This window comes from Plecotus auritus (assembly GCF_963455305.1).
Source record: "Plecotus auritus genome assembly, chromosome: 1".
In the NCBI taxonomy this organism is placed as follows: Eukaryota; Metazoa; Chordata; class Mammalia; order Chiroptera; family Vespertilionidae; genus Plecotus; species Plecotus auritus.
In genome coordinates, this window is record NC_137770.1 from 248,573,179 (window position 1) to 248,598,616 (window position 25,438).

General features: G+C 62.4%; 2 protein-coding genes across 2 annotated transcripts; one reads left to right on the plus strand and one right to left on the minus strand.

Annotated features, from left to right (window-relative positions):
• Nucleotides 1-2: 2 nt before the first annotated feature.
• Nucleotides 3-1,431, plus strand: ATP5ME (ATP synthase membrane subunit e). Its single transcript, XM_080687938.1, has 4 exons — nucleotides 3-128; nucleotides 297-351; nucleotides 1,003-1,101; nucleotides 1,359-1,431. Exons 1-4 carry the CDS (start codon nucleotides 93-95, stop codon nucleotides 1,382-1,384), a joined length of 216 nt encoding a protein of 71 aa, XP_080544064.1. The 5' UTR covers nucleotides 3-92; the 3' UTR covers nucleotides 1,385-1,431.
• Nucleotides 1,432-4,420: 2,989 nt separating this feature from the next.
• On the minus strand, nucleotides 4,421-24,325 carry PDE6B (phosphodiesterase 6B). The gene is made up of 22 exons (XM_080658916.1): nucleotides 23,808-24,325; nucleotides 20,719-20,871; nucleotides 20,510-20,599; nucleotides 17,155-17,295; nucleotides 17,010-17,084; nucleotides 16,743-16,807; nucleotides 15,956-16,022; nucleotides 15,677-15,724; nucleotides 14,688-14,837; nucleotides 14,334-14,477; nucleotides 13,965-14,030; nucleotides 13,437-13,583; nucleotides 12,031-12,138; nucleotides 11,598-11,707; nucleotides 11,336-11,423; nucleotides 10,981-11,081; nucleotides 10,692-10,799; nucleotides 10,096-10,159; nucleotides 9,738-9,812; nucleotides 8,283-8,366; nucleotides 5,727-5,880; nucleotides 4,421-4,848 (listed from the first exon to the last, which is right to left on the minus strand). The coding sequence occupies exons 1-22, from the start codon at nucleotides 24,273-24,275 to the stop codon at nucleotides 4,787-4,789; spliced, it is 2,568 nt and encodes an 855-aa protein (XP_080515042.1). The 5' UTR covers nucleotides 24,276-24,325; the 3' UTR covers nucleotides 4,421-4,786.
• Nucleotides 24,326-25,438: the final 1,113 nt, after the last annotated feature.

Consider the following 25,438-nt stretch of genomic DNA (forward strand, 5'->3'; position numbering starts at 1 on the left):
CATACACTTTTGCGACTTCACGGCTTTCCGGGGGCCTTGTGACGTCTTCGTCCGCCCCGGATTGAGTTTCCGGTGCGAGGGTCACGGACAAGATGGTGCCGCCGGTGCAGGTTTCTCCGCTCATCAAGGTGAACTAGGGTTCGCAGCCGCCTCCCGGCGTTCGGCTGTGCGTGGGCCCCGCGGTGCGACATCGCCCGCCTCCCCCCGCACCCCCAACCCCGTGGTGCGACCCGGTCCCCCACCCTCACCCCGCACCCTGGCCCCTCCCGCCGCCTCTGACCGCCCTCTCCCCGCAGCTCTGCCGCTACTCCGCCCTGTTCCTCGGCGTGACCTACGGAGCCAAGCGCCACAGTGAGTGACGGGGCTGCCCGCCGTTCCGCAATGCCGCCCCGTAAACCCGGCACCGCGCCCCCGGGGCCTGGAAACCGGGGTGTTTGGAAACCTGGGGCGGGGGGGAGTCCTGGAAACCGGGGGGTAGGGGTCTGAGAACCCGGGGGGCCCGGGATCCGGGGACGGGGGGGCCTGGAAACCGGGGTGTTTGGAAACCTGGGGCGGGGGGGGGGTCTGGGAACCCGGGGGGCCTGGGATCCGGGGAGGAGGGGCCTGGAAACGGGGAGGGGAGTCTGGGAACACGGAGGGCTTGGAAACCTGGGGGGGGTGGGGCCTGGAACCTGGGGTGTCTGGGAAGGGGGGCTGGAAACGGGGGGCGGTCTGAGAACTCGGGGGGGCCTGGAAACCGGTGGTGGTTGACAGCTGGGTGGGCGAGAGCTGCTGTCTGAGTCCAGGCGCTGGGCAGTGGACCCTGTCGCCCTCTCTGGGCGGGGCTCTCTGTTGAGGGGTGACCTGCAGGCCTTGCCGACATGGAGGTAAAGGAGAATGAAAAGCAGGCACACGGGGCTCATAAAGCACCGGAAGGGAGCACTGGCTGGGACTAAGCTGCTTTTAGGAGCATGTCCGAGAGGAAGCTCATCGGCAGTGCCTCCCTTCCCGCTGCCCCGACAGGTTACCTGAAGCCTCGGGCGGAAGAGGAGAGGAGACTGGCCGCGGAGGAGAAGAAGAGGCAGGATGAGCTGAAACGGATCGAAAGAGAACTGGCAGAAGGTACTGGGGTCTGAATCTTACAGATTTGCCCTCCGCCCAGATTTTCTGGAACAGACATCAGCTCCAAGCAACCTGGGTTGGAGGAGAGGGGCCCAGGGGATGGTCCAGGGGAGTGGCGACACCCCGCCTTAGGCGAGGCCGCAGGACCTGGATGCGCACGGCTCCCTCTGACGTGCAGAGATGAGGCCGCCAGGGGCCGAAGTGCTCCTTTTAAGTTGCTTGGACAGGCAGTGACGCCCGTCTCCTTCATCTTCCAGCCCGTGAGGACAGCATACTGAAGTGAGCGGCCTCTCCGAGCAGTGCCATGAATAAAGCTCTCTTGCTGTGTGATGCTCTGGTTCTCCTTGAGTCCTCAGTGTGCGTGTGGTGGGGGCGGGAGGGGTTTCAGAAGAAGTATCACCCACCAAGGGCTGCTGCGTGAGAGGCCACACGTTCTGGGACAATGACTGCCCTTACTATGCTCTGTAGGCCTGAGCACCCGGGCACCTGGCGGGTGGAGGGGGGGGTCGGGGGGGGGTGCTGGGATCCCAGGAGCCTCAGGGCTGGATCCACTTTATCTGAGACGCCCGTGGCCGACTTCGGAAATACCAAAGGCACCCGGGGGTTGGGGGAGCCTGAAGATTTGGCGGGGAGTTAAGAGAGTCAAGTGGGAGAGATCAAAGGGGTGTGGAAGTGGGTGGGATTAAAGTTGGGGGGAGAAGGAAGAAAACACGAGTTGGATGCGAGTAAAAGGAACCCAAGGCATAAGGAAAGGAGGCCGGAAGGGGTGCTGGGAGCATCAGAGGAAGCAAAGAAGAGCGCTGATGGTGGCGTCCTCCCCTGAGGCACTGCGAGGGCCTGTGGGGCCAGGCAGTTGAAGGTCAAGGTACCTCTTTGGAATTGAGATGGTATTTTGTGTGAAGTCATTCAGCTTGCTGGCTCATTCCTACCCCCTCCCCCAACTTTGCCACCTCAGGTCCCTCCGCCTGCTCATCCTAGCTTTAACTCAGCCATAATGGCCATGCTGGAGTCCCAGGAACTTGGCTACTGCTCCCTAGTCCAGCCATGGGCAAACTACGGCCCGCGGAGCCGAAATAGCGGAGGGTTCCCTTGCTCTCCCCTCCGCTCCTTTACTTTGAATTTATATTAGTTCACACAAACACTCCATCCATGCTTTTGTTCCGGCCCTCCGGTCCAGTTTAAGAACCCATGGTGGCCCTCGAGTCAAAAAGTTTGCCCACCCCTAGTCCCTGGCATGACAGCATTCCCTTGTCACCCCCGATTGGCTCTGGCTTCAGTCTCAGAACTGGCTGGGGAGTGATGGCAGGTACACTCGGCTTCCAGGAAATGCCAGGGCTACGCTCCTGGGTGCCTGGACACACTTGTGGACTGTTTGTCAAGGGAGAGCCCGTCACAAGCAGCACTGTTCTCTCTGCCTCAGAAGGTAAGGCCCCGGGCTAGCTGGACACCTGGGCAAGTTAGCTCTCCGGGAGATTGGATTTGGTTCAGGTGAGCTCTTACGGGCCCTTTTGCTTTGTCAGTTTATGGTCTGTTGGCACATACAGATTAGAAGCCACATTCTTCAACCTGAAGTTGGAGAGCTGCCATTCGGAACACACACGGCCCCTGTGGCTGCTTGAGCTGAGTGTGGTCCTCCACAGCCCAGGAAGCACGACCAAACCAGCCTGCAAGCTCAGCGTTCAGGCCGCTAAGCCACAGCCCACCCTCTGTCCTTGCTTTCTCCTCTGGCCCAGCCTGGGTTCTCTGAGCTTTGAAAGGTGCATCTCTCTCGAGGGAAAAGGATGCTTGGGGTTCCCCAAAATGAAAGGAAACCACATTGGGGGCTCTCAAGGAGAAAGGAATCCTATATAATAAAGAGGTAATATGCAAATGGACCCTCGCACAAGATGGCTGCCCCCATGTGGTACAAGATGGCCAGCAGGGGAGGGTAGTTGTGAGCAATCAGGCAAGCAGGGGGGGGCAGTTGGGAGCAACCAGGCCTGCAGGGGAGGGCAGTTGGGAGCAATCAGGCTGGCAGGGGAGCAGTTAGGCGTGGATCAGGCTGGCAGGGGAGTGGTTAGGGGGTGATCAGGCTGGCAGGCAGGCGAGTGGTTGGGAGCCAGCAGTCCCAGATTATGAGATGTCCAAGGGGTCCCAGATTGGAGAGGGTGCAGGCTGGAATGAGGGACCCCTCCCCTCCCCGCCCCAGTGCATGAATTTCGTGCACTGGGCCTCTAGTATGGGTATAAGAAAGGGAAAGCATTTCAAATCAAGAAGCAAAACAACTTGAAAATAAAATGGCACCAGAAGACGGCAAAAAAAAAAAAAAAAAAAGAATGATCATCCACCACAGATGTGTGTGTGGGGAGCACAGGAACTCTGTCGGGCATCCAGGTGGGATCCCCTACGGGTGCCGTTTGTAATGGAGACACAGCGGGACCGTCAGCCCTCTGAGCTGGCCCAGGCCCTGGACACAGGGTGGGGCTGATGCCCTCAGGTGAGACACAGATCTCCAGCTCTTCTGTGACACCCAGGGAGGGGATATGGTCCGAGGACAGGACAGGGCTGGGGCCCGTACCAAGGGGAGAGCCATGCTCTGCTCTTTCTCGTCCATTTCATTGTAAAATAAGTTCACGTGCACGTGGAAGAGAATATGGGGAGCAGCACACCAGCACCTCAAAGCCCTGGTTTTGGTTAAGTGAGGCCCCTGTGAGGTCGGTGAGATGGTGCCGAGTTCCTCTGGAGGAGCACAGCCCCAGGCACAGGCACAGGTCAGCCACCAGGTGCCTCTGGCCCCTGAGATGGAAACGGAAATGCCCCTCCCTCTGAGGCCTGGCTGTCCAGCCCACCCCGCCCCATCCCTGGGGGGAAGCACCTGGTGCCATCAGAACTGGCGTACAACTGGCCTGTACCCCAGCTGAAGGGAGTTTCCCGGGGAGTCTTGTCGCCCGGTGTCAGGAGCAGATGCTGGGAGCTCACATCAGGAGTTAAAAGTCCTTAATTTCTGCCAGAGAAGTAGCACCCCTCTCACCTGTGTCCTTCCTTCCCAGTTTGGGGGTGACTGCCCTTCTTCCTGGCTCAGATGTGGAGCCTTTGGAGGCGTGTGGTGCTGGTAAGGGGCCCCCCAGCTGCAGAGGAGCATGGGCAGCCGGGGCGCTGGGAGACCAACCTGCCCGACCTCGTCCCTCAGCAGCCACACACACGGCCTTTATTATGGGTTCTTTCTGCACTGCTCACTCAGGTCTGATCGCGCTCTGCTCACGGCCTCACATTTCTGCCAGAATTTTTCCAATTGGTCATATACAATGTGCCCTCGGCCATGCTTTCCACCAGAGGAAAAAAAGGGGCAACTTGTTTTCATTTATTCTACAGTCTGGTCACATATTGTTTCTTAAACCAGCCGGGAGACAGCATCTCTGTATCCACATAAGCACAGGTGCAGACTTCTCCCCAGAGCCTCCGACACTGGTCACAGACTCTCAGGGTCTCCGGTGTGACCATGTATCAAAGGCGATGAGTGTAAGTGTAGGGCAGGCTACACTGTTTGTTATTTGTCGTTGACTTCAGTTGATAAAAACACAAACCTTAAAAAAAATTCAAAGTATCCAGAATCGTCTCAGGCTTCCTAACCTCTTGTACCACGTGGTTAGAGGCAGAGTCCGCGTGGGCATGCAGGATGTGGAAGCCCTCAGACACCCTGAGGGGCTCACAGGAGGCAGCAGGTGGAGGACTTGGGTGCTGGGCCACCATTGCAAATTTCTGTGCCCCCTGCAAGAGAAGGCGAGAAGGTGAGGGAGGGCCACGCATGCCTCAGCCGGGCCCCCTCCCGGCGGCCTGCATGCCCTCTACCGGCCCTGTGGGAGGGGAAGAGCATTTGTGGTCAGCTAAGCCGATTACTGGGGCTCACCTTTCTTATCTCAGCCCCGGTGACACTCAGCCCTGGCCTCCCACATCCCTGACACTGTCTTGGTTCCCTCCCCATAGCAGGGAGTCGCAGGGAATGGCAACAAAAGCCCCGGAGCTGAGTGGCCGAGCACAGGTGGACACAAGGCCATGCGGCCCCAGAGTCCAGCCGGACTGGCTGAGCCTCTCCAGTGCAGCCACCTTCCCACAGTTCAGGGCGAACAGGCCAACGACTGCTGGACACAGCCCAGGGAGTCATGCACAGGGCTCCTAGCTCTTCCTTTCCTGTGTGTGTGCATGTGCAGGCGTGCGTGTGTAGGTGTGTGTGCGTGCATGTGAGTGCGTGTGTGTGAGGGGCACGGAAGTACAGGTGGGTTTTCTGAGTTACTCGGAGGGGACTGTTCTTTGAAGGAAAGGTCTGTGAAGAGTCGGTGATATTTCAGTGGGCTGTCCCCCTTTGTAAAGGAAGTAACACTCCACGATCACTTCCTGGGGGAAACGAGAGTCCCCACTAGGGCCAGGAGGAGGGAACCCTTTCGACTGGGCTGGTGAGTTCCCGAGTCAGCAGGTCCCACCCGTGGACGTGGTCGGGCCTCCTGGTGGACGGGCCTCCCCTGTGGCCGCCTCTGCAGTGAGGGGCCCAGGGACACCTGCCGTTCCTCTCAACTCACTTTGTTGTTTCTGTCTCTTCACTCGCTCTGACTGGTTAACCCGGTGCCCGCCCTGCGCCACGGGGCCCACACCTTTCTTGGCCACGGTCCTCTCCTCCTGCTGCTTCTCCTCCTCCAGGGCCCGCACTCTCTCCTCGTGCTCATCGGCCAGCGCCTTCCAGTTCTGCCTGTTGTTCTGCAGTCGCTCCAGCATGGGCAGGATCTCCTCGTGGAAGCGGGAGAACTCCTGGAAGGGAACCAGGCATCGCGACCTCCCCGGGCGGGTGGAAGGGACAGGTCATGACCCAGCCTCCGCCTCGGTTTATCTGAGGAGAACCCGGCGGCCTGCCTGGTGGGAGGAGGAACGGCCACCGAGATGCCACGTCCCAGCAAAGCCCTGAACAGGGAGAAGGGCTTGGCGTTTGCGTTCGGGAGCTGTGGGCGTGAATGCTTATAACCAGGGGTCCTCAAACTACGGCCTGCGGGCCACACCTTTATCCAGCCCGCCGGGTGCCGCTGCCTGTCCTGCTTAGCAGCCGACGCGTCCCGGGCCCGCAGTGCGCATAGGAATTTGTTCATAGTGTTTTTTATAAACTATAGTCCGGCCCTCCAACGGTCTGAGGGACAGTGAACTGGCCCCTGTTTAAAAAGTTTGAGGACCCCTGCTTATAACACATGCTGTCATAGCAGGCAAGGACCCCAAGAATGGAGTAGGAAGTGTCAACTGCAGAGGGGGTGGGGGACTCACAGACATGTGTGTCTTGTGCTCCTTCTCCCATGCCTCATACACACACCACACACAGTGCACACACGACACACAGTGCTCACACTACACGCAGTGCTCACACCACGCACAGTGCTCACACCACACACACAATGTACATACCACACACACTACACACAGTGCACACACCACACACAGTGCTCACACATCACACACAATGTACACACCACACACACTACACACAGTGTACACACCACACACAGTGCTCACACATCACACACAATGTACACACCACACACACTACACACAGTGCTCACACCACACACAGTGCTCACACATCACACAATGTACACACAACACACACTACACACAGTGCACACACCACACACAGTGCTCACACATCACACACAATGTACACACCACACACACTACACACAGTGCACACACCACACACAGTGCTCACACATCACACACAATGTACACACCACACACACTACACACAGTGCTCACACCACACACAGTGCTCACACATCACACAATGTACACACAACACACACTACACACAGTGCTCACACCACACACAGTGCACACGCCACACACAGTGCACACACATCACACACAATGTACACACCACATGCAGTGCTCACACTACACACAGTGCACACACCACACACAGTGCTCACACGACACACAGTGCACACACATCACACACAATGTACACACCACATGCAGTGCTCACACTACACACAGTGCACACACCACACACAGTGCTCACATGACACACAGTGCTCACACTACACGCAGTGCTCCCACCACACACAGTGCACACACATCACACACAATGTACACACCACACACAGTGCACACAGTGCTCATACATCACACACAATGTACACACCACACACAGTGCACACAGTGCTCATACATCACACACAATGTACACACCACACACACCACACACAGTGCACACACATCACACACAATGTACACACCACACACACTACACACAGTGCTCACACCACACACAGTGCTCACACTACACACAGTGCTCACACTACACACAGTGCTCACACCACACACAGTGCTCACACCACACACAGTGCTCACACCACACACAGTGCTCACACCACACACAATGCAAATACAGTGCACACACATCACACACAATGCACACACATCAAAAAATGCATGCACATCACACAGACATGTGAACACACAAGCTGTGGGCATGCGGGTGCAGCGGGGAAGGGATGCGTGGTGAGCTGTGACCTGTGAGGTCAGGACTGCAGGGCACATCCTGGTCCCGCCTGCCCCCAGCACCACGTCAGCTGTGGAGGCAGGAAATGGGGTTGGAGTTGCAGTGGAGGGCAGTGTGGTGTCCTGGGGGCCGAGGTGGGGGTGGGATGGTCCAGTCAGGGCTGACTTCACTCAGAACCAGGCAACATCCTCCTTGGAGCGTGGGGTCGGCCCTGCTGCCTGAGTGGCAGGGTGGAGGCCCTGGCCATGTTGGGCATCACAGGAGGGCCGGACAGTCAGATGCCCCTCCGTCCCTGGCCAGTCCCTGAGCTGTGACCTGCTGTCACTTGCCAGTTATGCAGCACGTGTTTCTGGGCAAAGCACGCCCAGCTCCATGGGGCCACCCTGTGCTCCCGGCTCACAGACACTGGCAGATGCACCTGCCGTCAGCCCCGAGAACAACACAGCCACGGGAGGGCCCGGGGGGCTGGGGAAGGGACGTTGGAGGCGAGGCCTCGAGGTGACTGTGAAGACATCGAGAGGGAGAGAGCCCAGTGGGAACGAGGAGCTGACTGGGCTAGGGAGGGGGGAGGGACTCAACTTGGGGCGACGCTGAAGATGTTGGATTTTAACTGCAGATGTGGGGAGGGTGGGCCAGTGGGCCCAGTGGGCCCTGTGCTGCTGCTCACCTTGTACACGAAGGTGCACACGAAGTCGATGAAGCCAACCTGCAGTTTGGGGAGCTCAGCCGCCTTGTTCCGGTCCATCATGGGCTTTGGGGGAAGCAGGGTCACAGTGAGGGGAAGGGGCAGGGGCAGGTGGGTCTGGCACATCCCCCAAGCAACCAGGACTCACTCAGCCCCACCCACTCGGATGAACATGTCCATGGAAACGCACGGAGGAAGGTGGAGCCCTGGCCCCGCCCAGCCTGCCTGGCAGATGCTGGCCCTTGGCAGGGCAAGCCCAGGATGCCCCACGCGCCTTGGAGCCATCCGGCCCTGGTTCCAGGGCATCCGTATCAACGTCATAGTGCTGGCCTGTCCCAGGTCTCCTAGGTCCGCCAGACACCGCGCCCCCAGAGCGGGCCCCCTCCATCTTCCCCCCGGAGCTCTCCATGGTGCCGAGCCAGGACCCCAGGCTCCCTGAGAGCAATCCCCAGTTCAGGGAGCTGTCCAGGGTTCTGAACCAGGCCGCAGATGCCCTGAGAGCGGCCCATCCAGCTCCCCAGGAGCTGTCCACGGTGCCAACCCGGGACCCCAGACCCCCTGGCACAAGCCCCTGGTAAGTCTAGACCAGCTGTGGGCAAACTACGGCCCGCGGGCCGGATCCGGCTGTTCTATCCGGTTCTCTTGCTCTCCCCTCCGCTCCTTTACTTTGAATTTATATTAGTTCACACAAACACTCCATCCATGCTTTTGTTCCGGCCCTCCGGTCCAGTTTAAGAACCCATTGTGGCCCTCGAGTCAAAAAGTTTGCCCACCCCTGGTCTAGACCGCTGTCCTTGTCGTCCCTCCGGACCCACCAAGCTGCCTCCTGTCCGTCCCTGATTCACAGTTACCCATGGTCTGGAGCCGGCATGGTCTGGGGAGAATGAGCCAGGCAGGGAAAGGACAAACCGGCCCAGTGTCCCCGAGACGCTGCTGGTCAGGACGCCTCTCCTGCTGCCTGCACCTGCCCAACGCCTCCTCAGGCCTGTGTTCAGACCACTCTTCACCACCCCATCTCTCCCACCTGTGGGACCTACTATGCTGCCTGGCCCCTGGTTCTCTTGCAGGTGCATCGCAGTTTCACAGAATAGTCGTGACCCACACTGGTGACCCACCACCCATGTACCATGTGTGGGCTCTGGCTCCAGCAACTCCTCCCTGGCTCGGCACCCTCCTTGGGGCCACGTCTGTCCCACCTGGGACTTCCTGGGCCTCTGAAGGCCCAGCCGTGTTCACGGTGGAGCCTCTGGCCACGATCCACTGCCTGGTTCCACCAGATTCAATCTTACAGCTTCACCCGGATCCCGAGCCACTGGCACCCACACCCCATCTCGTCACATGACCCAGAGTGAGAGCCCAGGACTTCAGAACCGGAGCACCCCGTCTGCACCGAGCCAGGACCACGCCCCGGGCAGAGGTTCTGGAAGCATCACTCACAATGGGCTGCTGATCCAGAACCGTCCTCTCCAAGTCCCCTTGTTCCCAGAACTCCGCTGCCACCAGCAGTGCCACCTGGGGGCGCAGAAAAGGCGGTCGTCCATCCGGTGGGGCTCCATGGGGCTCAGCTCTGGGTCAGAGAGCGTCCCACGGACCTGCGGAGGCTTTGTGCCCACGGTCCCCACCCCGACCCCTGGGAACCCCACACCTGTGAGCACAGGGGCACCTTCCACCCGGCGGCCCTGGGTGCCCGGCCCCAGGGCAGGGCAGTGCCCTGAGCACCACTTGCAAACTGAGGGTCAGGCTCCCGCAGGCCAACCCCACCGGGAGGGAGGCGGCGCCCCAGGTGATGGCTCACCTTGCTCTGGACCTCCCAGGGCTTGGTGATGGCAGACAGGTCGCAGGCCGTCATCATCATGGCCCTATGAGCAGAGGGCGCTGGAGGCGTGTCCAGGCTGGCCCCCTCGCCCCCTGCGCCCCTGCGCCCTCCTGCCCGCGCAGCCTGGGGACTGTGGGGCTCAGGTCCTTCCGGAAGAGGCAGCCTGTGCTCCCCCACTGCACCCCTGCCCCCGTCCCTCCCCTGCACTGCACGTCGAAGCCAGCCAGTGCGTATCCCGAGCCTTGCAGTGCGTGGTGTACAGGCGTGATGATCTGAACCGGTCTCCGCCGGGTGGACTGGCGGGCTCCTGGCTGAGCACGTGATCGCCAAAGGCCACGCCGAGACACTGGCCATGGTGCTGAACCAGGCCTAGCCACCCGGCCTGTCCCTGGTGCTGTCGGACCCCAAATCCCCCTGAAAACGAGGAGCAAGACGGAGCTCTGCTTTCAGGCACCAAAGCCTGTAAGGGAGGAGCTGTTCCTGCGTCAGAGCATGGGGGGCTTGGGCCTGGGGGCCTGGCGGAAGTTTGCGGGAGTAACCGGCCAACCGGCCCCCCAACCCCACCTCCGGCTCACATGACGATCTCCTTCCGCGTCGTCTCCAGCGACAGGAACTCGGTCCAGCTTCGCCGGTCCGCGTAGCTCTTAGACTCGTCCACGATCTTCTGGAACATCGTCCTCTTCCTGAACCCCGAGGACACGGGGACTGTGGGCCTCCCCTCCCCCTCCTCCCTCCCCCACCCCCCACACAGGCCCCGCCCTTCCAGGGAGGTCTCGCCAGGAGTCCAGGCGCCTGGGGCCGCGGGGTCTCCCCGGTGGCCCCACCCGGGCCTCTCTGCCTCCCGGCCCCCCACGCGGGACCCACTTGAAGTAGAGCGCCAGGTCCGTGGCGATGATGGCAATGTCCATGAGGTGGATCACGTGCTCGTGCTGCCGCCGGTTCAGGTTCTGGTAGATGTTCAGGCTCTGCGGGGGGGGGGGGGGGAGGGGGGAGGGCCTCAGTCCGTCCCCCACCCCAGGGGCGGGCACCAGACTCAGGCGGCCTTCCCCAGGGAGCCCAACCTCCGCGGGGAGACTTCCTGCGCCCCCTCCGGCTAGGGCGCACGGTCAGACTCCCGTCCCCAGGAGGCCAGGAGCGTGGACCTGCCCAGGATGGCCCGGGGCGCAGGGGGGCCCAGGGGGCCCTCAGGTGGGAGATGCGCGCACGCGGGGACTCGCACCTCCTCCGCCAGCAGGAACTTCCCGAACTCCAGGTGGTGTCGCTCCAGAATGGAGGAGCCGTGCAGCTTGGCCAACGGGTTCTGGGACCTGCCAGGTTCGGGGAGAAGCGAGCAGCCCCGAGTGGCCGGGAGGGCCCGTGGGTGCCACAGCGAAGGTCTCTGTTTCCCCGCCAGCTGCACGTGGCCCTCCCGGCGGGGCCCTCCCCGCGGGGCCCTCTGGGCGGGACCCCTGGGCACCCCTCCTGGCACCGCCCACGCCTACTTCATCTGGAACAGGTTGTTGGTGCCGCGGTGGTCGATGTCGTGGCACAGGCCGGCGGTGACCATGGCGAAGGCCTCCAGGTCGGTGTAGTAGTTCTTCAGCTTCCCCGTCTGCGGACACAGGCGCCCCAGTCCTGCACCTGCACCCGCACCTGCACCCACACCCACACCCGCACTCCGCTCCTGCTCCAGGGGCTGAGGGCTTTGGGGTGGCCTGGGGGCTGGGCCCGACCCGCCAACCCTCCCCTCCTGGCCAGGCGAGGGGCGGCCCCTGCTGAGCCCTCCAAGGCCCCGCCTCCCATGCGGAGGAGCCCTGCTCCGGCGTGGGGCTGCCTTTGGCCCAGGAGGTCTTCACAACGCTGGACAGGTGTGTGTGGGGGCGCCTCCCACCCCCGTACCCCTGGCTTCTGGATGCCCTGCCCCCCTCCAGGCACCGTGAGCAGCGTGAACATCGTCTGCGCCACGTTGAAGCCGTGGCGCCAGTTGTGGTAGGTGATCCTCCGGTAGCCTTTGCTGACGGACAGCAGGAACCGCACCAGCGCCTGGGGGAGCCGGAGACGTGTGGGCCAGGGCCTGGCTCATTCATGAGCTGCCAGGGTCTCCATCCCATTGCCCAGCCCCAAGTGTGGGAAGAGGACCCCAGCAAGGGGTCTAGGGTAGTTTATTTTTTGTTAATCCTCAGAGGGGGATGTTTTTTCCATTGGTTTTTAGAGAGAGTAGAAAGGAGGGAGGGAGGGAGAGAAACATCGGGTGGGAGAGACATATCAAGCGGTTGCTTCAGAATGCGCCTCAACCTGGGCCTGGAACAATCCTGCCACCCGGGTATGTGCCTCGACCGGGGGTGGAACCCGTGACCCTCAGTGCACGGCCCAGTGCTCACTAGTCACACCAGCAGGGCAGGGAGGGGGCGGTTCAGAAGAAAAGGCCTGTTTGGGGCAAGCTGTGTGAGCACTTGGCGCTGGCGGCTGAAGGTCCTGAGGCTGGGTGGGGTGAGGGTGGAGGCTGGGGAGGGGTGGTGGTGGAGGGCAGCTACCTCTGGACAGCAGAATGTGGCCCCAGGGGAGCCTCTATTGTTTTGTGTTTAATCCTCCCCCCAGGATATTTTTCCATTGCATTTTAGAGAGAGTGGAAGAGAGGGAAAGACAGAGAGAAACATCGATGTGAGAGACACATTGCTTGGTTGCCTCCTGCACGAGCTTTGACCAGGGTCCAGGCCAGGAGGGTCGTGCCCTTGACCGGAATCAAACCCGGAACCCTTCAGTCCCCAGGCCGACGCTCTATCCACTCAGCACACCAGCCAGGTCTGTTCTGTGATTTTTAGGGCCAGAAAATTATTAGGAAATAATTTTTTTCTGTCCACGTTTTCTATAATTTTTTTCTTTTGTGTTTCTTTCTTATTTCTTATCCTTATCTCCTGGGGATGCGGCCTGCTGCCCTGACATCGGCAAGAGGGAAGGTGTTTCCCTCGGTGGTGGTGGGAGCAGAGGCTTGGGGTGTGAAGGGGCCGCGGGGCAGCGCAGAGTGGAGGCGCCCCCCACCCCCTCTGGGCGGTCGGATGGTTGCCAGGACCTGGCTCCAGCGGGGCTGGTGGGTGCTTTCTGCAGAGATGATGGGCTGCTGTCTTCCCCGCCATGCCAGAGCCCACTATCACCCAGATGCACCTAAGGTCACATTGCCTGGAGCACCTGTCAGTCAGACTTTCCATCCGTCCATCCGTCCTGCGGTCATCTCTTCCACCCCATGCTCTACCTGTGTTTTACCGGCCTGCACTGCCCATTCTGTAATGAACAGGCTTGCCCCAAGTTCAGTGCAGGACCTGGGACCCCGGCCACGCCCTCACCTCCTGGGGCACCTGGAACTTCCGGACCACCCCCAGCTCGTAGTACATCTGGATGCCGCATTTGACCAGCTCCAGCTCCGTGCACTCCAGATCGGAGAAGTGGAACTCGTAGATGTCAAACTTGGTGGGCCCTGGCAGCACTTCCTTCTGTGGGAGGGACGTGGCTGAGGGAGGCAGGCCCACCACCCCAATGGCTCCTCGTTTCTCCTCCCAGGACCCTCTGTCCAGCCCCGATGCCCCAGTGAGATCTGCCCTGCCAGTCGCTCTGGCCTGTGCCTGTACACGGGCCCTCCCCTCTCCTCAGACCCGCGGTCCAACAACAAGCACTTGCCTAACTGGGCAGACAAAGTGATGTTGCCAGGGAAACAAACACAGAGTGGGAAGGTGCACGGGCACACAGCAGGCATCTGGCACGTGGACAGCGGCCACCACCACAGGGACATCCCGTAAGCACCCTTAGTCTCCCGGCCCCCATCCTCAGCCCCCACCCCACCCCGCCTCCACCTCAGGGTGGGGGCAGATTCTGACCAAGATTTCCCGCAGCTCCTCCTCCTCACAGTCAGCCGGCTCCTTCCCCAGGCGTTCTCGTGTTGGCTGAGAGAGAACCGATGCGCTGTGAGTCAGTGACATGTCAGCTACGCCCTTGTGAGTGTGGGACAGGTGACAGCATCCCCTACACCCTTGTGACTGGGACAGAGGACTAAGATCGCTGCAGGAGCCCAGGGGAGGGACCGTCCTGCCTCAGAGATGAGAGCGTGTGTGTGGGTGGCTCACATCACGTCCCTGCCTCTCCTGGAGGAAGGCCTGGGAGGGACCCACCCACCCTGGGCTGGCAGGGCGAGTGGGCCTCCAGGACAGGCCTGCTCCTGGGTGCGCGTCCCGCGTGGGGGGCAGTACCAGGATGAGCTGGATCTCGTCCTGGTCGCATCGCACGTGGTACAGCACCATGTCCTGGGCGATGTCCTTGCGGTTGCCCAGCTTGTTCATCTTGTCGTGGGTGTCGGTGTTGAGCACGGACCAGCCCAGGAACTGTGTGAGGGACTGCGGAGGGCATAGGCGTCAGGTGCGTGGGCCCAGGGCCGTGCGCGCTCCTACGGGGCGGCAGGGTGCCTGCCAAGCCCTGGCCCCGATGACCTCGCACGCTGCCTCCCGTCCACTCTCTGGGGCCGTGCGGGGTCGGGTGGGGGAGCAGATGGCGTGTCCTGCGTGGCGCCGGGTGTCCTCGCGAGCAGCCCCTGAGGCAGTGCTCACCTCCATGAGCACCTCGTCCTGCTCGTCGAAAGGCTTCCCGTCCTTCCTGTTGTAAAAGGTGGCGACCCCCACGATCTCCTCCTTCTTGTTGACGATGGGCATGGACAGGACGTTCCTGATGGCCCAGCCGGAGTCGTCCAGGGGGCCTTGCTGCGGGGGCGGGGCTGTGTGGGAACTGACGGCCTGGCCCTGCCCTCAGACTGCAGAGGGTGGGTCCACTCCCCGCCCACAGGCAGCAGGCACGCCCCACAGCACACTTCCCGGGCCAGTGCTCCGGGCACGCAGGGCCCCACTTACAGGCACCCCGCCCCCCCAGACCAGGCAGCTGGCCCTTCCTCGATGCCCTGGTGCCTGGCCAGTCCCCGAGGAGCCCTTGGTGAAAAGCCCTCTTCCACGGGCCCATGTGACCTCTGCCTCCTCCAAAGAAGAGCCTGTCCGTGTCCCCAGGGGAAGGCGCGGGGAGCAGACCTGAACCCTTGAGCCCAGCAAACCCGCAGGCAGGTGAGCGTGAGATACAGGTGCCCCTGCCCCCCCCCCCCCCCCGCTCTGCATACACACTTGGAACAGTTATAAAGTCAGAGTTTATTAAATTAAGTGAGTTACCAGCTGTTACAAGTGTGTGTACATTTTTTTTGGTGGGGGGACACTCTGTATGTGTTTGCCGCTGTTTGACACTGCGATTTTGAGGTTGTTTCTTAAGCAGTGAAAACCAATTCTGGCCCGTCCGGCATGGCTCAGTGGTTGAGCGTCGACCTAGGAACCAGGAGGTCCCAGACCGATTCCCAGTCAGGGCACATGCCCGGGTTGTGGGCTTCATCCCCAGTGGGGGGTGTGCAGGAGGCAGCCGATCCATGATTCTCTCTCATTGATTTTCTCTCGCTCTCCCTCTCCCTTCCTCTCGGAGATAAGATACAAATATAAAAATAAAGTTCCTGACTGTCCTTTCTGAACCCGATCCCTTCATGCCTGTCCTGTTGGTAAACAGCTACCTGAAATGTGAACATCTCGTCCGCAGGGGCGTTCATGATGTTACAGATCTGCAAGGAGCAGAGAGTAGTCTCAGCTGCGCAGCCGAGTGGACACACAATTCTGAAAGCGACTGTCCAGCCCGGAGCTTCTACAGAGGCTGAGCGGGGGCAGGGTCTGGCGGGGGTGCCCCCAGGCGGCTGGCGGGAAGGCTGGGGCTGGTGGGGGTGCCCAGCTGGCGGAGGTGCCCATGGGCTGCTGGCAGAAAGGCTGGGGCTGGAAGCAGGGCCTTGGGGACTCACAAAGCCGCTTTCTGCCACGTAGGTTGGAAGGCCACTGGCCAGGGCCCAGTGGTCAGCTGGGGGTGTGCTGGGGAGAGAAGCAGAGGGTCAGATGGGCCAGACCCAGGGTTGTGAGGTGTGTGTGTGATTGTGGCAGTGTGCATGTGCGTGCGTGTGCGTGCGTGTGTGCATGTGCGTGTGTGCATGTGTGTGTGTTCCCGTTTGTTCTGTTCTCTGAGCTCCGGGTGGGGCAGGGATTGGGGGGAGGGAAGCTGGGGAGGCTGCGGGCAGCAGAGGGTGTGGTTGGGGGCATTTGTGCTGCTTCATCCGCCTTCTCTGCCCACGATGAGGCCACTGGCCCGGTAGGAGCCCCTTCCCCTTCTGGGGCCTCTGGAGCTGAGCACTGGTCCCCTGTCCTGTGGCCGGGCCGGGATCTGAGGGTCCCAGTCTTTGTGGGGGCCTGTGGGTGGGGCCCTGACAGGCCTGCGGGGCCTGGGACCCTGGCCTCGTGGCTGTAGGGCTGGGACCGGGCCCTGCCCTGAGCTCCACCCAGCTGTGCTGCTCCCCCGGCGGACGTCCCCTCGGTCCATCCCACTGGGTGTGCAGTGTGACGAGATCTCGAGGGCCTGCAAGCTCAGGTGCTGTGGCAGGGCCCCCTGGACGTTCCCTGGGCCCCCTGGATGGCCACTGCGAGGTTCCCCCCTTCCTTTTCCCAGGGTCAGCGAGCCAGCACCTCCCACCCACGTGGGTGCCCACAGCCCAGGATCTGCTGGCACAGGCGGTGCCGTGCACGAGCCTTGGCACTCACGGGATGACCTTGATGTCTTCCTTGCCGTGGAGGATGTAGTCGATGACTTTGTAGAAGAGGATTTCCTGAGGACCAGACCACAGTGGGCAGTCGTGAGGGGCTCCGGGCCAGCACCCTGGGAACCTCTGGGCGACTAGGCGTCTGTCCCTGGCTCCCCAGCCCCCTCTCCCTCCCCCCTCCTGGGCTGGGCTGGGCTGGGACAGGCCCGTGCTGCCCTGGAGTTGAGGGGTGGAGAGCGGCTGGCCTGTCCCCACTGCCATGACTCACACGGCCATCGGGTGTACGCGGGCCTGTGTACGGCTGGGCTTCTCCCATCAGGATGGGCCACACGTCAAAGAATTCCTGGCGGAGAAGAGGGAGAGTGGTGAGCCAGCCCCGTGTGGCCCGGCTGGTGGGGCGGGCAGGGCCTCACCTTCTCCTTGGTCATGTCCAGAAGGCCCACGGAGTACCGGTCACAGTTGAGGTAGGCCCGCACCGTGTAGAAGGCCTTGTGGAACTGCCGCTCGATGTCCGTCAGCTCCTCAAACACCTTGTTGGCCGACCACAGCAGCACCTGCAGGGGCGGCACCCATGGCCCATGTTCACACCCACATGCCTGTCTGGGCACAGGGGCACCTGGGCACGAGCCGTCACACCTGAGACACACGTGCACAGCACCTGCCTCAGGGCCCTGGGGGACACTGAGCCAGGCGGCCCCCCAACAGCATCTCTGAGGGGCCACCGAGGGGCACCAGCCCCCACTCCTGCGGCCTGACCCCGGGGCCTGGGAGCGTCCGGGGGACGAGGCCTCCAGCTCCGGCCACGTCCCTGCTCAGCGCGGCCTGGCGTGGCCTCACACCGGGTCCGTGAGTGAGTGAGGGAACTCAGTGGCCATGAGCTCGGAGGGCAAAGCCGGGACCAGCCCGCCCTGGTCAGACGGCGAGGGCAGGGCTCTGAGGACACGAGCTCATGGTGTCCTGGGGCCAGCAAGGCGAGGAGAGGGATGGTTTCCTGCCACGTCCCCGAGGCCCAGGATAACCTGACCCCGGGGCCTCAGCTGATGGCTAGGCTCCCACTAACTCGGAGGGGAGCCTCTCCCCACAGGGCACCTGCTGGCCCCAGCCTGCTACACCTGCTCCCCCCAACACCTGTCCTCAGGCCTGAGCACTGTCTGGGGCAGAGCCCCTCCTCCTGCAAGATCATCCCCTGCCTGGCTCCCCTCCTGCCAGCCTCCCGGGGCCCCCACGGCCCCGCTGTCACCGGCCGGGACTGGTTCTCTGACCCCACCTGTGTAGACCAGGAGTTCCTCTATGTCCACCAATCCCTCCCCCGACCTGGCCAGGGCCTTGCACAGGCTGCGCCCTGGGCCTTCACATCCCGCGTTCGCGGAGCCAGACACCCAGCAGCGCCCATTCCTTCCTGACCTCAGGAAGCACAGTCTCAGGGTCTGGTCACTCGACCACAGCTGTGAGGTCAGGAGGCCACCCAGCCCCGCCCAGAGCCTCAGTGCTCGCCCACGGCGCAGAGGGCGGTGAGATCTGCGGACCATCTGAGCTGTGGTCCTGTGGCCAGCTGCCCCCGGAAGTCTACACATGTGTCGCCCACGCGTGTCATCCATGCGTGTCGCCCACCTGTGTCACCCACGCATGTTGCCCACGTGTGTCGGATGAGCACCTCAATCCTGCTGCTGAGGGCCTGGTAGCGAAAGGCCTGGGCACGTCCCCCACACACTTGTGTGAAGACACCCACCCGGCTCGTTCCCCAGGAGCACTGAGGTGGGATCCCCTACTCCCACCCGGCCCCCCATCAGTCACCCCTGAGCCCTGATTTGACCAGGGACCTCTCACCGTGGGGCACCCTTGACAGGAGCAGGTTCTGTAACAGCCGGAGGAAATGGGCACAAAGGTTGGTGGTGTGTCTGCGGCATTCTGACCCCAGCAGCCTGGCCCCACAAGGCCCTGCAAGGCCCCGCCCGCTTCTAACTCTGGGAGCTGAGCCCGGGTCTTCGGACGCGCCAGGGGATGTTTAGGCAGCTGCCTCGTGTAGTCGCGAGGTCGGCATTTAGAGCAAATAGCCCTGAAGGCCCTCTGCCCCAGTCAAGACCCAGCCCTGCACAGCTGCTCTCACTCGGGGTGTCCTGGGACTTCACCCCAAGGCCTCACGCAAGGCCTGCGCTCTCTCCGTCTGCCCGAACCTCTGCCCTCCTCTGTGGGGGGCCCTGGGCTGGTTCTGCTCAAGGTTACGACTCACGTCTGGTTTGGGCCTGACCTCTCCGGAGAAGCCAGAACCTCAGATGCTTTTATTTTTTTAATCTTCAACCCGGAGTGAGGATATTTTTTTCATTGATCTTTAGGGAGACAGTGGAAGGGAGGGAGGAGGGGGAGAGAGGAACATCAATGTGACTGAGGCACATCGATTGGTTGCCTCCTGCACATGCCCCAACTGACCGGGGCTTGGGGTCGAACCTGCAACCGAGGTACGTGCCCTTGACCGGGAATAGAACCTGAGACTCTTTGGTCCCTGGACAGACTCTGTAAACACTGAGCAAAGCTGGCCAGGGCTCAGCAGCAGCATTGCTAAAGGTCAGCGACAGACGCTTAAAACATTGGGAAGATTACATCCACACTATACTCACATGCCACCCAGACAGGTATTCGTATTCCCCTCCAATTACTCATCTTCTCAAAAACATATTTTTATTGATTTCAGAGAGGAAGGGAGAGGGATAGAAACATCAGCAATGAGAGAGCATCAGTGACCGGCTGCCTCCTGCACGCCCCACACTGGGGATCGAGCCCACACCAGGGCATGTGCCCTACCCAGGAATCGAACCATGACCTCTTGGTTCATAGGTCGACGCTCAACCCCTGAGCCACGCCGGCTGGGCTCAACGATGTCTAACAACCAACATCAAAGCAATAACTGTTCACAACCACAAATGTCAAACCGGGACCCTAACGCGGGCACCACGCGTTCTATCAGTCTGTGAGGCCATCACCAGACTGACGTCCGCGGGGATAAATAGGCTCAGAACAGCCTTTCCTCCAGGGCAGGAGCAGGAGCAGGAGCCCTCAGTTCCCTCATCCCGTCCTGGTCACGCGGACTGTTGACCGACACCAGTATTCCTGCCGGACGTGTGCTACTTTACCTCATCGGAGGCGTTACTGTTTGTGGCAAACATCGCACGACGGCAGCTTTTATCCGTTCTTATTCTCATTGCAGTGACTCTCCCCGAATTCCCAGGGGCCGTACGTGACCCAGGCTGTGTGTGCACCCGCCAGGTCAGCCTGCGCTTCAGTGGTAACACCTGATGACCCAGCAAACCTCGCAGCAGAGTCAAGCCAAGCACTCAGAGGCAGGGACACGCAGGGGACTGAGGCTACGTGCGTCAGCCCTGCACTCTTTCCCACAGCACCAACCCCCGCCCCCCCCCCCCCCCGCCAGCCCCCACGCCCTCGCTCAGGGAGGCAGATGCTGTCCCGCGTCCCGTGTGGCCAGGGCCACACCACCCGGATCTCGGCCTCAGAGCGGCAGGATGTGTTCCTGTCATTCGTGCACAATCCCCTGGCTCCTTCCAGGGGGGGTTGGGGCGGCTGGCAGGCAGGACCCCAGGCGAGGGATGGCAGCCCAGGTGCCAGGCCAGCCTCTGATGCTGGCCAGCACACACAGCACCACACCACGACGCCTGGCAATCTGCCCAGGTGGACCCAGCCCCGCCCGCCTTTGTCCAGAGCGACCAGGGGGCCTGAACCCCCGGCTGTGGCCAGGAGGCAAGGCCCGGCGGGTACCTGTCCGCGGCGCGTCTCACAGTTGTGCAGGTAGCTTAAGTGGTAGATCTTCAGGTTCAAGGCCCCAAAGTTCAGGTACTTCAGGAAAACCTGCAACGGAGGTTCAGCCACAGGTGTTACAGCCTGTTTTCCGGGCACGCATCCTCGTGCATGGAGGCGCCCACGGACAGCGGGACGGAGGTCAGAGCCACGCTTCCCCCCGCACTCACGTCCTCGTCCTCGCGGGTGAAGCCCGGCCCATCCAGCTTGTTTACAGCCATGACCACGGCCACCACGTCCTTGCCGTTCATGACGGGCGTGGCCAGGAGGCTCCTCGTCTTGTAGCCGGTCAGCTCGTCGGCGAAGGTGCTGAAGTGGGAGTTCTGTGAGGTGACGGAGAAAAGACAGAGGCTGTTGCTCTGTGGGCCTGGGCTGGGGTGGCCCCGTGGAGGCTCCAGGCCAGTGCTGACGCCCAGTGGCCCTGTCCCAGCCTGGGGAGCCTGAGAAGCTCAGAGGACTTGCCACGGGCCCAGCTCAGTCCCTGTCACGCCACCTTGGCTTCCAGACTCCACAGTCCTCACAGCCCCCCACCCGGTGCCCCACCTGTGAGCAGAACTGGGTCCCCCACGCCTGACACATGGGTGCCCCTCCTACTCCTGGCTGCAGCTCCTCCTGCCTTCCACCGCTGGGGCCAGATCCATGGGCTCCTCCCCCAAACATACGTGTGGCTGAACTAAGGAAAGCACAGTCTGATGGGGCGTGTTTGGGGGACAGCCAGTGGGTGGGCGTCGAGGGTTCCTTGGGGCCCCAGGATCCGTCCAGAGCCCCTACAGGCCTCCCAAGCCTGTGTTCCAGCTGGGGTCTGCCCCACAGGCCGCTGCCCCAGGTGACAGCCGTGAGCACCTGCCTCAAGGGGCTCCCACCACCCCAGCACCTGCCCCAGGGGCTCCCACCACCCCAGCACCTGCCCCAAGTGGGTTTCTGGTGGGGTGGGAGGGGCTCCAGGTTCTGTCTCTGCAGGGGCAGGGTCCTCAAGCCCTGACTGGGCCACGACCAGGGGTCCCCCAGGTGATTCGGACTCTGTCCTTCAGAGGGGATGTGCCGGCCTCACCCCCTTCCCGAGTGCGATGTGTTTTCACACGAGGCCAGAGTGAGCCGGGCGGAGGCCTCCTAGCAGAGACACAGGACTCACTCGCTGTCCAGGACAGACGTCCGAGCCGCTCTCTCAGCACCCTGTATGCGCTCCTCCTGTTTCTCTGTTATTCACTCTGGGGCTTACTCAGGACTGTGCAGGCCTAGTGTGGCGGTCCCTCTCTGGGCCCTCGGCGGGGCACTCCCTGCAGGGCCAGGGCCCGAGGAGGCCGTCGGGGGGTGGGGGCAGCCTTGTGCTCCTGACCGGGAGGGCTGGTGTGTGGCTGAGCCAACCCCTCCCCTCCCCTCCCCTCGCCTCCTCCCTGATTCCCCGGGAGGCAGCCCCACCCGCAGCCGCACCACTGGTGTGCGAGCCCTACGTGGTGGCCGTGTCCAGCAGCGGCACCAGCACGGCTTCACAGTGCTCAGCTCTGACCCTGTGAAGGAAGCCCGCAGCGGGTGAGAGTCCTGTGTCTGAACCGGAAGGTCCCACGTTCTGAGCCCTCCGCCCGCCAGCTCCTGGCTCCCTTCACAGCACCTGCCGCTCCGGCGTCCACACTCCTGGCTGTGCTGCCGGCCTCCTTCCTGTCCTTATGCCCATGGGACCCGCATGGACATGCAAACATGCGCCTGCATCCGGGGCCCCACCGCACGCTGCACGGGGCGGACGGCGCCTCCGAGGGTCGGGCACGTTGGGGCCGGAGCCATGCTCTCGGAGTAGAGTCACCGAAGCGCTAGGCTGCTCCGTGTTCCTCGTCCCTGCGCCTGGGCCCACTCCCGGGCGCCCAGCCTGTGCTGTTTCTGCTCCCCTGTCTCCCAACTCCCCCACCCCCCCGCCCTGCCGTGCCTCTGTGGGGTCAGACCCTTCTGGGTTCGGCCCCACCCACCGCCTGCCGAGGGGACCCCGTGCGGCCTTGGCATGCCTGTCTCTCAGACCCTGTAGGACCAGAAGCCTTGGGATTTCTCTAAAGTGTCCCCAACACTGTAGCCACTGCTCCCCCACGGAAGCATCCCCAGGCCTCACCCTGCCCCCCGCGCTGGCCCTTTGTCCTTCAACCACACGACTCCAGTCACCACAACGGGGTCCAGACGCCTTGGCTACAGGCAGGACCCTCTGGGCAAGGCATTTTGGGGACCACAGCTCTGTGTGTGTGTGGTGGGGGGGGGGGGAGTCAGGACCTCTCCCCCGCCCCCCACCCGAGCCAGGACCCGGGCCCATGGTCTTGGCCCAGCCACTCAGCCACAAGCCCTCACGGTCTGGTAGCTGTGAAGGTGTTGACATGCCAGCCCTGCAGCCCTCTCACCCCCCTGCACACCTGCTCCAGGAACAGCCCCTGCGGCTCTGCCCTCTGAGTGGCTGGTGCCCAGGGTGGAACCCAGACTCTGCCTCAGTCTCCCCTCTGCAGCTCGGACCCCCACTGACAATGCTTAGGGATTTGTGATGCACTTTGGGGAGATTCGCTTTTTGGTGACTTTTGACTCTGGTCTCTGTTCCATTGCCTCTGGGATTAAGGAGACCCCCGTGGCCTGAGGACAAGGCCAGCGCTGTGCGCTGCCCCACGGGGACTCCTCCGATGCTGCCCGGCCTGCCTGGGAGACCCAGGGAGACAGCCCTGCAGGGGAGGGACCTGGCCTGGGGCAGCCCCGAAGGTGGGACCAGACCCTCGGAGCAGCTGTGCGGCACCCACAGCACAGGTGTGGGGTAGGGAGGCTGGAAAACCGACCCCTGAGGGGACAAGACCGGGGAGGGGTCCCCACTACAGAGCGCCTCTGTTTCTGGGAAGTTGGTGCTCCTGACGTCCCGATTCTTGGGTGACCCACTTCTTAAAAAGGAAGCGAAGAGAGAGGCTAATCCTGGAGATTACTCTGCTCAGGCCACGGAGGCAGGCGGTTGGGAGCAGAGGCGCTAAGAGGATTGCAGCCTGGCTGCTTCCTTTCCAGCCTGGGGTCCGAGCTGCTTGGGGGCTCAGCCCCTCCTGACTCCTTCGTGGGCGCGGAAGAGGCGGATCCAGGTCATGGCTCCTGCTTCTCGCTCCCAGGCTGGGCCCCCTCAGGGGCCGGGAGATGGCGCGGGCCTCTCCCCGGCTGCAGCCTCTCCCTGCTCTTCCCGGGCGCCCCCTCCGACCCCCCACCTCGTGCGGCCTGCTGACCTACCCCCGAGGCCCTGTGAGGCGTGGCTGGAACCCACCTCCCGCACGTCCTTCACGTTCACCATCTTCTTGGTCTGAGCCACGTGGCCCACCACCCCGATGTCCAGCGGGAAGACGATCTCGGAGTCGGGGGGCACCAGGCAGTCCTCCAGGACACGGCCCGGCTGCACGCCGAAGAGGCGCGTGGCGAGCTCGGCCACACCGTTGCGCTGGCGGTGCATGAAGAGGCTGCAGCAGTCGGCGCGCAGGAGGGGGCCCAGGCGGCGCAGGATCTTGAAGAGCACGCGCTCCATGTTCACGTTCTCCTGCATGTCCTGCACCAGCTCGAACAGCGCCGCGCTCTCCTGCACCTGGCACAGCTCCCGGAAGCTGGCGCAGTCCGCGGGGAGCCCGTCCTCGCAGGCCCGGGCCGCGTGCTCGGGGCTCAGCGTCTTCCCAAAGTACCGGTCTGCAAAGCTGGGGTTCTGGTCCAGGTACCGCCGCACCTGCTCCTCTCGGAGGCTCATGGTGTCCAGCTGCCTGTCCCCAAGAAGCCGCTGTTTCAGGTGTGCGCAGACTCCCCGCAAACACTGTCATCAGCAAAGCCTCGCTTAGTGACGATTAGAGGCCCGGGGGACACCAGCTGACGCGCCCACGCCTGCCCCCTCGCCTGAGGCCTGGGCTTCCTGCTGCCTGGGAATGACAGGGCCTTTGGGACACTCCAGCGGCTGGCGGGGGTGGGGGGGCTTCCCTCCCGTGGAGGGAGGTGACCCTCTCTACCTGGTCCCACAGGCGGCCCAGACCTGGGCTCAGGTGTCCTGCACAGGTGGGCATCTGCCTGGGGAGACCCAGCCTGGTCCCAGGCCTGGAGAGGGGTCCCCTGAGGGTGCAGCTTCGGCTCCACCCCCACAGAGGGAGGTGGGGACAAGGGAGGGAGGTGGCCCAGCCCCTGGCCTGGGGCAGGAGGGGCTCACACACACATTCCCTTTTCCATGCTGGGAAGAGGCAGCCTGGGCATCCAGTCCGCAGGTAAGGGGTCTCACCTGGAAGAGCTGGCACCCTTAGTTCAGTTGTCTGAATGGACCCACCTCCCCCCATTCCCCGGCACCATTATTTGCCCACAACCTCTGGCCGTGTTTTACAGGCGAGTTCGTTCCCGAGCACCCGTGCCTCACGCAGGGACTGGCATGTCTGGGTGGCAGCATGCACCTCTCGCCGAGGGCTTATCTGCCCGCCCCCGATGTCATCAGATTTAGCTTCTCTGTGATCCATGGTGTGAAAAAAGGTGAAGTTACCACGGGAGGACTTGCCTGACGTCTGTCTGACTCTCTTGCTGTAGGAGTGCCCTTTGCTTCACAGAAAAAAGACTGTGTGAACAATGCACGAGTCTGTGTGTGCCCGTGCACAGGTGCACACATGCATGCACATGTGCATACATGTGCGCGCATGTACCGGTGTGTGTGCATGTGCACCACGGACTGTTGGAGGCTGGGGTAGAAGCTCTGTCCATAGAAACCAGAGTGCACATCGCAGTGGGCCTAGCGGCACCTGGCATTGGGAGTCACCTGAGGCAGCAGTGATGGAACCGGCCCGTCTGCAGAGGCGGCAGCAGACCATCTCCGGGGAAGGGTTCTGGCCCCTCTGGTCACGGACTCCACGTCGCTGGGTCTCCTCCTCACGGAGCCGTGTC

Excerpts from the sequence above, each read along its gene's own strand:
- PDE6B (XM_080658916.1), bottom strand. The coding sequence starts at position 24,275 with ATGAGCCTCCGAGAGGAGCAGGTGCGGCGGTACCTGGACCAGAACCCC. Across the intron at positions 15,725-15,955 it reads ACGTGGCAGAAAGCGGCTTT|ATCTGTAACATCATGAACGC; the intron begins GTGAGTCCCCAA and ends TGCTCCTTGCAG. Across the intron at positions 10,160-10,691 it reads ACGCGGAAGGAGATCGTCAT|GGCCATGATGATGACGGCCT; the intron begins GTGAGCCGGAGG and ends CTCTGCTCATAG.
- ATP5ME (XM_080687938.1), top strand. The coding sequence starts at position 93 with ATGGTGCCGCCGGTGCAGGTTTCTCCGCTCATCAAG. Across the intron at positions 352-1,002 it reads CTACGGAGCCAAGCGCCACA|GTTACCTGAAGCCTCGGGCG; the intron begins GTGAGTGACGGG and ends CTGCCCCGACAG. Across the intron at positions 1,102-1,358 it reads CGAAAGAGAACTGGCAGAAG|CCCGTGAGGACAGCATACTG; the intron begins GTACTGGGGTCT and ends TTCATCTTCCAG.